The sequence below is a fragment of the Oncorhynchus mykiss genome, chromosome 8 (genome assembly GCF_057628025.1).
Source record: "Oncorhynchus mykiss isolate SJ-2025 chromosome 8, ASM5762802v1, whole genome shotgun sequence".
NCBI lineage: Eukaryota > Metazoa > Chordata > Actinopteri > Salmoniformes > Salmonidae > Oncorhynchus > Oncorhynchus mykiss.
The window spans coordinates 50,500,200-50,515,340 of NC_143029.1; the positions used below are offsets into that span (position 1 = coordinate 50,500,200).

General features: G+C 42.8%; 1 protein-coding gene across 1 annotated transcript in view; it reads left to right on the forward strand.

The window, feature by feature from the left end:
• Nucleotides 1-15,141, forward strand: part of gpr158b (G protein-coupled receptor 158b) — a 94,799-nt gene that overhangs the window by 70,239 nt on the left and 9,419 nt on the right. The window contains exons 6-8 of the mRNA XM_021612743.3: nt 1,385-1,494; nt 2,790-3,028; nt 6,826-6,964. Coding sequence (XP_021468418.2) covers nt 1,385-1,494; nt 2,790-3,028; nt 6,826-6,964 — 488 coding nt within the window. The remainder of the gene's footprint in view (nt 1-1,384; nt 1,495-2,789; nt 3,029-6,825; nt 6,965-15,141) is intronic.

The window sequence follows — 15,141 nt, forward strand, 5'->3', positions numbered from 1 at the left end:
TTGGTGTATTTTGGTCCATTCCTCCTGACAGAGCTGGTGTAACTGATTCAGGTTTGTAGGCCTCCTTGCTCGCACACGCCTTTTCAGGTCTGCCCACAAATTTTCTATAGAATTGAGATCAGGGTTTTGTGATGGCCACTCCAATACCTTGACTTTGTTATCCTTAAGCCATTTTGCCACAACTTTGGAAGTATGCTTGGGGTCATTGTCCATTGTCCACTGATGTCTTGAGATGTTGCTTCAATATATCCACATACATTTTCTTTCCTCATGATGCCATCTATTTTGTGAAGTGCACCAGTCCCTCCTGCAGCAAAGCACCCCCACAACATGATGCTACCACCCCGTACTTCACGGTTGGGATGGTGTTCTTCGGCTTGCAAGGCTCCCCCTTTTCCTCCAAACATGACGATGGTTATTATGGCCAAACAGTTATATTTTTGTTCCATCAAACCAGAGGGTATTTCTCCAAAAAGTACAATCTTTGTCCCCATGTGCAGTTGTAAACCGTAGTTTGGCTTTTTTATGGTGGTTCTGGAGCAGTGGCTTCTTCCTTGCTGATCGGCCTTTCAGGTTATGTCGATATAGCACTCGTTTTACTGTGGATATAGATACTTTTGTACCGGTTTACTCCAGCATCTTCACAAGGTCCTTTGCTGTTGTTCTGGGATTGATTTGCACTTTTTGCACCAAAGTACGTTAATCTCTATGAGACAGAACACGTCTCCTTCTTGAGCAGTATAATGGCTGCGTGGTCCCATGGTGTTTATACTTGCATACGATTGTTTGTACCGATGAACGTGGTACCTTTAGGCGTTTGGAAATTGCTCTCAAGGATGAACCAGACTTGTGGAGGTCTACAATTTATTTCTGAGGTCTTGGCTGATTTCCAATTGACTCAAATGATGTCAATTAGCCTATCAGAAGCTTCTAAAGCCATGACATTTTCTGGAATATTCCAAGCTGTTTAAAGGCACAGCCAACTTAGTGTATGTAAACTTCTGACCTGCTGGAATTATAATACAGTGATTTATAAGTGAAATAATCTGTCTGTTAACAATTGTTGGAAAAATGACTTGTGTCATGCACAAAGTAGATGTCCTAACCGACTTGCCAAATCTATAGTTTGCTAACAAAACATTTGTGGAGCGGTTGAAAAACCAGTTTTAATGACTCCAACCTAAGTATATGTAAACTTCCGACTTCAACTATATGTAGCGCTGTAGGTATGGGTTTGAATCCAATCCGCTCTAGCACACTCTCCTTGCTTTTTCACTACACTTTTTCACTAGGGAAAATACTAAAGGAGTGGGACTGCCCCACTCTTTTTTTTAACATAAATTAAAATATAGTCAAAGTAATGTGTATCTCCACTTGTCTTTAGGTGATGATACTGTACTTCAACCCCAGCATGTTCCGCTGTATCCTCCTGAGATGGGTGCGTCTCCTGGGCTTTGCCACAGCCTATGGAACAGTGATCCTGAAGCTTTATAGGTATGTTGTAATTCATTCTATTTTTGGAGTTTGCCAAAGGAACCTAAATCACAGGGGTGTATTCATAAGTACACACAACAACAATATGTTTTGCACCGTAGAAAACGTTTTGCAACTGCATAATCATGTAGGTCCCTCTCCGTTACGACCTATCCTAGTGAATACACCCCAGATGTATCACGCAGAGAAACCAATGACATATGGCCAAATTGGATAACTTCTGCAGTATTCAGCCCAGAACATTGAGTCCTTTCTCCCCCCAATTTTCCCAATGATGCTCCTTGATGAGTTTGCCCTGTGGAGCGCGCTCTCATATCCAGGTTCTTCTAAGAATTGGTCCTGGTTTGCAGTCGTTCTATTTTGCTTCTTAGTAGTCGAAGCGAGAGGACTTAGAGGCAAAGGTAGCACTTTACATTCTCAATCACACAGAACTACTTACCGTAGCATAGAGTTTTCTCCACTCTCCTCTTCTGGAAATGAGTTGGCCCTCATGTTGGCCTTTTTACATTTCACTGAGACAGTAGAGAAACAACTCAATATGACCATGTGTATGTAAGAAATAGGTGTGTGTGTGTGTGTGTGTGTGTGTGTGTGTGTGTGTGTGTGTGTGTGTGTGTATTTGCGCCTGTGTGTGTGTTTGCTCCTGTGTGTTTGGCGGGAGGGGGTACACCCCCACTTCAGTCAGTATAGTTTTGAGAGCAGTGCAGAAAAGAGGGGCCAAAGGGCAGCCTGCTACTTCACCTGACAAAATTACCAATTAAATTCCTCCTGGTGTAGAAAGCTCGAACCATGACCTCAGTGTCAGTACCCTCTAGGGGAATCCCACACACATATCTGAGACAGGATCAATCATGGTTGTTCCCTCAGAGAACTCAAAGGTCAAAATATCTCCTCATTATATATCTATGCTAATCTAGCCCACACGTCTCAGTGAGATACTAGTGCTTGCACGGGCTTGCAGCAGTACAGGTAGTATAGAACAAGTAATAACCAAAACAATAGAAAGTGCAGTGGTTGAAGGAGTAATGTTGGGATGGTAGTGGTGGTAGTACAGTAGTTGCAGTTAAAGTAGTGTTAGTTGTGTCAAGTTCCATAATTTGTAAAATACATAATGATAAAGCAATAATGAAAAGGATATCTTTACCTGTTTATAACAGAGACCTGTTGGTTATAATATAGCTATATGTTTTTCTCAATGAGAATCATAAAACCAGAAAATGATGCCATTAGATGCCAAATTTTGCCTGTTTCGGATTTGGGAACAACAAAAACCTTCTCTCTCTTCCCTCCTCCAGGGTGCTGAAGGTGTTCCTGTCCCGTACAGCCCAAAGGACCCCATACATGACCAGCTGGCGGGTGCTGCGTCTGCTGGGGGTCATCTTGCTAGTGGTGCTGTGGTTCCTGGTGGCCTGGACCTCGGCCGTGTGTCAGACACCTGACCTGACGTTGGCTCTTATCAACATGGGCCTCACCCCCGATGGGCTGCAGTTCAGCATGTGCCTGCTCGACCGCTGGGACTACATGATGGCAGTCGGTGAGTCGTGACGGAAGTGTGGACCCCTAGTCAATACCCAGTGGGTAAATGACATCATTAAAGCTAAAAACTGGTTGAAATTATGTCATTGTGACGTTCCGTTTTATGTTTGTAGAGGGTTACGCCAATTGTCGTTTTCATTATCTTGGTTTTATAACAGTACCCAGTACCCTGCCCTGTACGTTAGTCACTGTTACTAGACGGCTACCACCCCGTACTCTACCCTTCACCTTCCACCCAGTCTCAGGTCCTGAGTGCTTTGGAGCAAGTTGTTATCAAGGATCTTTCTGTGCTTTGCTCCGTTCATCTTTGCCTCGATCCTGACTAGTTTTCCAGTCCCTGAAAACATCCCCACAGCATGATGCTGCCACCACCATGCTTCACCATAGGGATGGTGCCAGGTATCCTCCAGACGTGATGCTTCTCATTCAGGCCAAATAGTTCAATCTTGGTTTCATCAGACCAGAGAATCTTGTTTCTCATGGTCTGAGAGTCTTTAGGTTCCTTTTGGCAAACTCCAAGTTGGTTGTCATGTGCCTTTTACCGAGGAGTGGCTTCCGTCTGGCCATTCTACCATAAAGGCCTGATTGGTGGAGAGCTGCAGTGATGATTGACCTTCTGAAAGGTTCTCCCATCTCCACAGAGGAACTCTAGAGCTCTGTCAGAGTGACCATCGGGTTCTTGGTCACATCCCTGACCAAGGCCCTTCTCCCATGAATGCTCAGTTTGGCCAGGCGACCAGCTCTAGGAAGAGTCTTGGTGGTTCCAAACTTCTTCCATTTAAGAATGGCACTGTACATACACTGAACAAAATTATAAATGCAACATGTAAAGTGTTGGTCCCATGTTTCATGAGCTGAAATATAAAATCTACAACATTTTCAATACGCACAAAAAGCTAATTTCTCTCAAATGTTGCCAACAAGTTTGTTTATATCTCTTTTATTGAGCATTTCTCTTTTGACAAGATAATCCATCCACCTGACAGGTGTGGCATGTCATTAATCTGATTAAACAGCATGATAATAACACAGGTGCACCTTGTGCTGGGGACAATTAAAAGCCATTTTATGTGCAGTTTTGTCACACAACACAATGCCACAGATGTCTCAAGTTTGCTGACTGCAGGAATGTTCACCAGAGCTGTTGGCAGAGAATTGAATGTTCATTTCTCTATCATAAACTGCCTCTAACATCGTTGTAGAGAATTTGTCAGTACGTCCAACTGGCCTCACAACCGCAGACCATGTATAACCACGCCAGCCCAGGACCTCCACATCGGACTTCCCTGTGGGATCGGCTGAGGGGGGGTGGGGTGTTTGCTGAGGAGTATTTATGCCTGTAATAAAGCCCTTTTCTGGGAAAAACTCATTCTTATTGGCTGGGCCTGACTCCCCAGTGGGTGGACCTGGCTGCCAAGTTGACGGGCCTATGGTTGCACCCCTGCACAGTCATGTGAAATTCATAGATTAGGGCCTAATTAGGGCCTGACTGATTTCCTTATATGAACTATAACACTATAAAATCTTCGAAATTGTTGCATGTTGCCTTTATATTTTTGTTCAGAATACATTTATATTCCGGACTCTGGTTTGCTCGTTCTAATATTTCTATATTTCAAAAAAAAAAATACACCCCCCCCCCCCCCCCCCCCCAAAAAATTGTATTGTTAGGTATTACTACACTGTTGGGAACATAAGCATTTCGTTACACTCGCAATAACATCTTCAAAGTATGTGTACCTGACCAGTAAAATTGTATTTTATTTGATACTAGGCCCTACTCCTATTATCATCGCCACTGGGGCTGTTGTTGTTTGTTTCATCATTCCCAAAAGCCAAACTGTAGGTGGGAACACAAATGGACTCCTCCAGTCTCCGAATAACAAGAGAAGAATTGGAGAATTGCCAAGCCCCTTCTAGAGGGGAATGTGACAGGCAGCTGAGACACAGGACCTATCATCCAATCCTTTTTAAAGAGGATGGATCCCTGAGAAGCGATGTGCTCTGCTCTGTCAGAGGAGAGTGTTTTCACCAACGGGTTTGAGATAAGGCGTAAGAACATTGTGCAGCTTCGCAGGGGAGGCAGAGACAGCTAGAGTGCCTGTAAATAGAAATGGTGAAGAGGAGAGATCGGTCGGGGGTAGGGGGTCAGCCGCCCCGCTGATTGTTCTGACAGCTTCTGGAAACGTGTGGGCGATATCCACCCTTCTAAGGTGCTGTACAGGAAAATCATTTTAAAAAGAGAACATACAATTATTATTTGTATTGTTTTGTGGTTCTACAATAATGATAACAATTATTTATCAGTTAATGAAAAAAAAGTGTTGATCTAATAAGAAATTACTTATTCCTCCCACCAGCATTTACAAACAGCTCACCATGCATACTGATGACATATTAAATAGCTTATAATTAGTCATCATGATTCAGAAAATATTAATAATAATAATACACTCTAATCACTATTTACAGATGACAATCCACAATCCGACATGATCCCTGTTGTCTTTGGTGTTAATTATTGAATGAATGTAAATTAGGGCTGTTTTTATGGGCAGACAATAGAGAGCAATTCTGAGAATGTAGAACAAAGGAAAGATGAGAGACTCTGACTGCTTTACAGTTCTGATAACAGTTCTTGGAAATGGAATATAAATTAGCATCACCGTTATGGGCTCCCGAATAACAGTGAATCAGTCCTGAAACAGTTCTGAAAAGTGGGTCGTATTCATTTGGGCATGCAACGGAAAATGTTTTAAACAGTTTTGAGCAGTTCTGAGAATAGTTCTAAAAACATAGAATAAAGGAGAGACGAGAGACTTGGACTGTCTTACAGTTCTGACACCAGTTCAGAGAACTTAGGATAATGCCAGTTCTAAGTACAGTTCTTAGAATGTAGAATAAACCAAGATGAGAGACTCAGACTTCCTTTCTGTTTGCTAACTACCAGCGACCTTTGGACAATAGAAAGGATCTCTATCCAGCAGGAGATCTGTCAATGAGGCAGTGGGCTGGCAGTCAAGCAGTGGGAAATCACTGTTGGCAGAAAGGGAAACTCTCACGGGCACAGCAAAATTAGTAACTGTCAGTGGCTAGTGACTACATGATGTGCAGCCATCAACACTTGACAGGCTGAAGTCCTTGAATTTTGCCAAATCTTTCCTGCTGAATTGTGGCCTTTTCAAAACGGACGGGACATGAGGATAAGGCTGTGACGATAAATTTTGGATAACGATTGATTGTCATGCAAATGGCCACGGTTATGGTCATAATTGTCATTTTGTATAACTTTTTTTTAGCTTGTAATGTATCATAATGCATATTTGAAAATTTGTTAAGACATACCTAATGAATACACCACAGCTTTGATGACACCCCTGTCTCAAAAACAAGTGGGTTTCTCCTTGTGACCGTGCCATTTTGCTCATAAAATGATTACAACTTTTACCCACTTCATGTCAAAATGAAAAACTGCTATTGAGTAAACTATATCTACTTGAATATAAAGTTGAATCCCTCCATCTCCTAAAATGTATGTATTATGACAATTCTTTTTTTTTTACAGAATCATATGATAATTGTGCCAGCCCTACATGTGGAGACCCTTGAATTGTATTGCTAAATAACAAGTTACATGTATGCCATTTTGTGCAAACCAAAGCAAACAATGGTTGTCGTAAATAATGCAGATCTTACAGAATATAATTTTAAATTTCCAGTCATTGTATGTTGTGCATCTCTGCTATTTGTGTGTTAGAGTTAAGGACAATCTATTGTTGACCTCTCCTTATCTAGCTGAGTTCCTGTTTCTTCTGTGGGGAGTGTACCTCTGCTATGCTGTCCGGACCGTACCGTCAGCCTTCCATGAACCACGCTACATGACTGTTGCCATATACAATGAACTCCTCATATCGGCAATATTCCACACCATTAAGTAAGTAATAAGAGAGAGAGAGAGTCCATACTGTGTATGCCCTTACAAATGTGTGACCCTATAGTTTATAATCATAATCAAGAAGTGATATAGGCCTCTAAGCAGGAGAATAACAGGAGCAGAACATCCCCAGTTAAAAGGCAGAATAGAGCGCTCCCTCCCATCAAGCAAATGAATAGTCAGCAGGACAGCTTGGATAAGCCACTTGAACAGAGGTGAATAAAATATGCCTGCACCAGGCAGACAGTGCATAAATCTGCCAAGGCTTAAAATAAACTCCTTATGCCCTGTAACTGTTCCTCTACTTGAATCTGCTGGTGGAGCTGACACTGGTTGGTGGCACTGGCTTGATGAGCCACCTCCTCATTTGACCACCAGGAGAACTACAAGTGTGTGTGGGGAAGGGGGGTAGGGGGAAAGAGGGTTGTGTGTGTGTGTGTGAGAGAGGAGGGGTCGTGTGTGTGCTGCTCACGAACAGCTGGGTCCAATTAATACTTTTTACAAATCCCAATGAAAGGGATTGGCGTACGTACAGTATGAGCATAAACAAGTCTATTGTCATGCGGAACAAACCAGCAAGGTTATGGCATACCCATCAATTTAACCCCGGGGTTGTATCTGAAGAGGTTTCATAACATGTTGGCATGCCTCACCCAATAACAAACCAGCTGTGATTGAATATGCCTACATTGAATATTACAACAGTGACGGGAGGGGGGGGGGGGGGGGGGGGGGGAAATCGATTACTGTAAATCTGTCCCCTAAATGTAAAATTCTAAACAGCACCCTCATGAATGTCTCAGATGAACCGAACCCCAAAAAGAAACTCATCGCATCATCTCTGAGGGATCGGAGAGAGCAGCCAGGTTGCTGGAGCCCAGAGATAAGGGCTGGCAGACTAAGGGAGGAGAGGAGGAGGGGCTGGAAGGAGGAGAGGAGGAAGGGATGGGGGGAGGAGAGGAGGAGGGGATGGAGAGAGGAGAGGAGGAGGGATGGAGGAGAGGAGGAGGGGATGGAGGGAGGAGAGGAGGAGGGATGGAGGAGAGGAGGAGGGGATGGAGGGAGGAGAGGAAGAGGGATGGAGGGAGTCGTGATGTTGCTTTTCAACCAATGCCAAAAACACCCTTTGGGATGACTAAGACTGCTGAACTCTATTTCTTGAACTGCATTGTTGGTTAAGGGCTTGTAAGTAAGCATTTCACGTTAAGGGCTACACCTGTTGTATTCGGCGCACATGACAAATACGATTTGATTTGACTAACATGATTAATGAGGTTGAATCTTATTATCGGAGGAGCAGTTGATAGAGGGATGGAGGGACGGAAGGACAGAGACTTTTGTGGCACCTTGACCGCCGCCCCTCAGCGCCATGATCCCCGTTGAATTAGTCAAGGATATGAAAGAGCCCAAATTCTTGTAAATTCACTTGCCTCATTTAAAGTTTGACGCTTAGCCCTTATCCTAACCTTAAACTTAATCCTTACCTTAGCCCTGACTCTAACCTTAATCCACAGAATCGTCAAGAATGTAATTTTATGCTGTAGCGTTAAGATTTCCCTTCAATGGAACTAAGGGGCCTGGCCCGAACCATGAAAGGACAGCCGCAGACCATTATTCCTTTCCCACCAAACTTTACAGTTGGCATTATGCATTGGGGCAGGTAGCGTTCTCCTGGCATCCACCAAACCCAGATTTGTCCATCGGACTGCCAGATGGTGAAGTGTGATTCGTCACTCCAGAGAATGCTTTTCCAATGCTCCAGAGTCCAATGGCGGCAAGCTTTACACCACTCCAGCTGATGCTTGGCATTGCGCATGATGTACTTAGGCTTGTGTACGGCTGTTCGGCCATGGAAACGCATTTCATAAAGCTCCCGATGAACAGTTTTTGTGCTGAAGTTGCTTCCAGAGGCAGTTTATAACTCGGTAGTGAGTGTTGCAACCGAGGACAGACGACTGCTACGCGCTTCAGCACTCAGCAGTCCCGTTCTGTGAGCTTGTGTGGCTTACCACTCCGCAGCTGCGCAGTTGTTGCTCCTAGACGTTTCCACTTCAAAATAACAGCACTTACAGTTGACCGAGGCAGTTCTAGCAGGGCAGAAATTTGATGAACTGAAAGGTGGCATCCTATGACGGTGCCACGTTGAAAGTCACTGAGCTCTTCAGTATGGGTCATTCTAATGCCCATGTTTGTCTATGAAGATTGCATGGCTGTGTGCTCGATTTTATACACTTGTCAGCAACGGGTGTGGCTGAAATAACCGAATCCACTAATTTGAAGGGGTGTCCAGATACTTTTGTATATATAGTGTATAATGCAGAGTACGATATAATGGAATATGGGATAAAACAACAAGGACTGTACCTAATAATGACCTAATAACCATGTATTCCATAGTAACACCAGCCATGACTAGCATGGCAATAGCACAGTAAGAATAATGGCAAGGACTGTATATTATACAAATAGTAGGCTATTGCACAGCAGCACACAAGAGCAAGAACTGTATTTAAATGTATAGTATAGGAAATAGGAAGTAGTAAACAATATCAGTAGTAACATAATAATAACTACAAGAACTACATAGAATACTGCTACTGTAGCACATACTACAAGGATAACAACAACGTCAACAGTGATAACTTTGTTTACGCATCCCATGCCCACATGTCCACCCACGTTCTGAGACTGGTAAAACACAGTACAGGCCTGGCTAATACTTATACAATTGAGGGAGCATGCAACAGACCCGATTTTCCAGTACTAGGCTAGGAGCATCTGTCCAATCAATCACAGGATGCATGATCAGTGCATGGGCAGAGTGTGGGGTGCATTGGGACCAGTGATGCCAACTTAGCAATTTTGTTGCTAGATTTAGCAACTTTTCAGACTACCCTGGCAACTTGTTTTTCAAACAGCACCTAGCATCAAATTTAGCTACTTTTAAAAATGTATTTTGAACTTTTAGTAACTTTTGAAAGTGACTCAAACGCTAAAATGCACGCATTTTCCCTCTAAATGACACAAAAATGATTCTCTGTCACACACTCAGTCACAACACAGGTGCCTGGCTGCAAAAGTGCATTGTGATTGATGTCAGCAGCAGGCGCTCAGCAGCAATTTCAATGTATTGCAAATCATTGATGGCTGACTGTAGCAGCAGTAGTACAGGTTTGACGAGCCAAACCAAATTAATATAGTTGGTCACGAATGTTTGATCTTGAACAGAACTTACAAAATCAATCAACATGTCTCAATCAAAATTGTACAGCCAGAAGTATAGAAAAGAGTGGGAGTCTGTACCTGAACAAATGTCAAGTCATATTTTTTGCCGAGATGGCCAGTTAATTTGAGTAACGTTATTGTGTATTCTACGTAACGACGCAGTTTTACATTGTCACGCAATGACATCACAACGTCTTTTAGCAACAAATCAACCTGCTTCTAGCAACTTACCCTGAAAATTAGGCACTGATTGGGACAGTCTGATTGGCTGAAGCCACAAGCTGGAGGTAATCGATATCTCGTGTGAGGCTAGACTATGCAGTGCCAGCCAGACATATACAACAACACACACGCTATAAATTAGTCCCACAGTGCCCTCGGCAGGGGGATTCTGTAACACTTTTCTCTTTTCTGATTTTTTTGTTCAGGACTAGGCTTAATCTGTGTCTGGGAATGCCACTGTGCTAGAGCAGGGTCCAGATTCTACTACTTGTCAGAGGTGCTGCAGATAAAGTTGAGCTCCTGGGTCTCAGGCAGACTAACCCACTGGTGACATCCATCTCTTTTTTCTGCCCCAGTTCTCACCGCTCCGGTTCTCCCACAGTCCTCCATGGCAGTCCCGTTTCCTGGAGCCCAGTTGTGGTAGCTGGTGGGCTCTTCACTGACCCTGAACCACTGCAGCTAGAGTGCAGAGCCCAGTGAGCATGTAGTTAAGTTCCTTGCTCAAGGGAATATTGACATTAGGTGGCACCTGAAATATACAGTACCAGTCAAAAGACACACCTACTCATTCAAGGGTTTTTATTTATTTTTACTATTTTCTACTTTGTAGAATAATAATGAAGACATCAAAACTATGAAATAACACATATGGAATCATATAGTAACCAAAAAGTGTGAAACAAATCCAAATATATTTTATATTTGAGATTCTTCAAAGTAGCCACCCTTTGCCTTTGTAATGAATGTCGTCGGGAGAAGGAGAAGAGGACCAAGGTGCAGAGTGGTAAGTATTCATAATACGGTTAATAAATACAAACACTTGAACAAAAACAATAAACGAACAGTTCTGCAAGGTGCAATACACAAAACAGAAAACAACTACCCACAAACACAGGTGGGAACAGGCTACCTAAGTATGGTTCCCAATCAGAGACAACGATTGACAGCTGCCTCTGATTGGGAACCATACCAGGCCAAACACATAGAAATACAACACACAGAACAAAACATATAATTAAAAATATAGAATGCCCACCCCATCTCACGCCCTGACCAAACCAAAATAGAGACATAACAAAGGAACTAAGGTCAGGACGTGACAGCCTTGATGACAGCTTTGCACACTCTTGGCATTCTCTCAACCAGCTTCATAATGTAGTCACCTGGAATGCATTTCAATTAACATGTGTGCCTCATTAAAAGTAAATTTGTGGAATTTCTTTCCTTCTTAATGCAATGGAACCAATCAGTTGTGTTGTGACAAGGTAGGGTTGGTATACAGAAGACAGCCCTATTTGATAAAAGTCCATATTATGGCAAGAACAGCTCAAATAAGATAAGATAAATGACAGTCCATCATTACTTTAACACATGAAGGTCAGTCCATCCAGAACATTTTAAGAACCTAGAAAGTTTCTTCAAATGCAGTCGCAAAAACCATCAAGCGCTATGATGAAATTGGCTCTCCTGAGGACCGTCACAGGAAAGGAAGACCCAGAGTTACCTCTGCTGCAGAGGAAAAGTTAATTAGAGTTACCAACCTCAGAAATTGCAGCCCAAATAAATGCTTCACAGAGTTCAAGTAACAGACACTTCTCAACATCAACTATTCAGAGGAGACTGCGTGAATCAAGCCATCATGGTCAAATTTCTGCAAAGAAACAACTATTAATGGACACAGATAATAAGAAGAGACTTGCTTGGGCCAAGAAACATGAGCTATGGACATTAGACCGGTAGAAATCTATCGTTTGGTCTGATGAGTCCAAATTTGAGATTTTTGGTTCCAACCGCCGTGTCTTTGTGAGACGCAGAGTAGGTGAACGGACGATATCTGCATGTGTGGTTCCCACCGTGAAGCATGGAGGAGGAGGTGTGATGGTGTGGGGGTGCTTTGCTGGTGACACTGTCAGTGATTTATTAAGAATTCAAGGCACACTTAATCAGCATGGCTACCACAGCATTCAGCAGTGAAACCCCATCCCATCTGGTTTGTGCTTAATGGGACTACCATTTGTCTTTCAACAGGACAATGACCCAAAACACACCTCCAGGCTGTGTAAGGGCTATTTGACCAAGAAGAATGGAGTGCTGCATCAGATGACCTGGCCTCCACAGTCACCCGACCTCAACCCAATTGTGATGGTTTAGGATGAGTTGGACCACAGAGTGAAGGAAAAGCAGCCAACAGGTGCTGAGCATATGTGGGAACTCCTTCAAGAGTTGGGAGAATGCCAAGAATGTGCAAAGCTGTCATCAAGGCAAAGGGTGGCTACTTTGAATAATCTCAAATATATTTTGATTTGTTTCACACTTTTTTGGTTGTATTATTTCATAGTTTTAATGTCTTCACTATTAATCTACAATGTTGAAAAGAGTAAAAAAATAAAGGAAAACCCTTGAATGAGCAGGTGTGTCCAAACTTTTGACTGAGACTGTAGGTGCCAGCAACCCTCTAGTTGCCAGCTCACTCCCTCCTGATTTTTCATCCTGTCAGTACTTTGATTTTGAACCGGCCACAAGGCTATGACATATACTACTATATCAACAGAGATTTATAGAATATTTTATGATGGATTGTGTGACTGAGATTGCTTACCGTTGTAGCAGATAAACCAAATATGTAGACCTTAGCATCAGTGATCTTTCCAACAAATACTTTTTCTCATAAACACACATTCCTCCTTCCCTATTTGAAATATCCTTCACTGTAAGTGTTACCTGACCACTATCACTTTCTTAACACTGTGCCCTTCTCCAGCCTGCTTCAGTATAGCCACTGTCCACAGTTTTAGTCAGTCTGTCCATGTCCTCCGTGTTGTCTATGGTGGCCAAGTCAATGTACTTTTCTCTGCAGTAACACTGTGCTTTAGTCCACAGCTTGTTTTCGTTCAGAAAGTGATACTCTTCATGAAGGGAAAGGGAAAACTTGTTGTTAGGGGTTAACTGTCTTGCTCAAGGGCAGAACGGCAGATTTTCCCACTTTTCCGGCTCAGGGATTCAAACCAACAACCAAAAGTTACTGACCCAAAGTTCTTAACCGCTAGGCTAAGCATACATCTGAGCCAGGGGTTCCATAGTGCTGAAAACAGAGAATCCAACAGCCTTGTGCACTGTCTATCAGATCTGAAATAACACATCAAATGTCAAGAAATGTTTAATGCAAAGGTTAAGTTGAAGAAGAGTGGTAAAGAAAAGAGAAGGTAACTCTTTACACTGGAAGGTGTGGGTCTCTCCTGCTGAGGTGTGGAAGATGACAGCACATCTGGGGTTGTTGCCACTGTTCAAGTGAGTTACCGATGAGGATCTCAGCGCCGTCGAGCTTCTCAGGATTGTGGTATCCTCTGTTGGTGAGAAAAACAGCAGTCACTCTGTACACATCCAGCAGGTCATCTCTCCACCAGAGGTTGGTGTCCTTCTTAGTGAAGCTGCATATCCAGGAATATACTGGGTTTCCATTTCCGATTATTGGCATAAGAAGCTTCATATTCACTCGTTTCAACGCCACGTTTACTATTGGGGTACTTCCTAATAACACAACTCACATTAAAGAGCAGAGAGACTCCACTGCATGGGTAGTGGTGGAGGATTCGTTTGCATAAGTAGTGGTGGAGCAAAGTTGAGTTTGCGTGCATCCTGGTACTTTTGTTTTCCCACACTGTTTTTTTTGCTCCATGCAAATCATGCAAATTTTTGTTTTTCCTGGTATTTGGTATTAATTAGGACCCCATTAGCTGCTGCTTTTGCAAAAAAACTTATAGGATTCCAATAAATAAAAAATCATGTTAGAATCCTAAATAAAAATGTATCCGATTTTGGAACCTATCCAATAGGGTTTGTTTTATTATTTTAGATTCTAATACAATTTTTTTATTGAAATGCTGAAGGATTTTTTTGACTAGGGTAAAAATGTGTTCTTTATTAGGAGATTGGATATATTATTTTTAGGGACAGATGTAAGTTCAGATAGGGAGACAGATATAGAGAAGGGTACAGAAAGTGGTTTAGGGAAGACAGTCGGCCGAGCAGGGGCTCGAACCCCCGTCGAGGAGGGGGCATGGAAACACGTTATTTCCATGTGGTTGATACCACTCCATTGACTCCATTCCAGCCATCATTATGAGCCGCCCTCCCCTCAGCAGCCTCCACTGCACCCTTGTCACTTGAGATGGTGACCCTATAGTGGGAAACCACTGGCAATGTCCCCTCTAACCACCTTATATAAACAAAAGTTTGTGGACACCCCTTCAAATTGGTGGATTTGGCTATTTTAGCCACACCCGTTGCTGGCAGGTGTATAAATTGAGCACATTGCCATGCAATCTCCATAGACAAACATTGGCAGTAGAATAGCCTTACCGGAGAGCTCAGTGACTTTCAACGTGGCACCGTCATAGGATGCCACCTTTCCAGCCGCGAAGTGGTTGTCACGTTCGTTGAATGGAGGAGACCAAGGCGCAGCCTGATATGAATACATGTTACTTTTAATAAAGACTGACACTAAACAAACTATACAAAATAACAAAACGAACGTGATGCTATAATATAAAATGTGCAGACACAGGCAACTAGACATAGACAATAACCCACAAATTACCCAAAGAATATGGCTGCCTAAATATGGTTCCCAGTCAGAGACAACAATAAACAGCTGCCTCTGATTGAGAACCAATCCAGGCAACCATAGACATACAAAACACCTAGATAGTAAACAACCCCATAAACATACA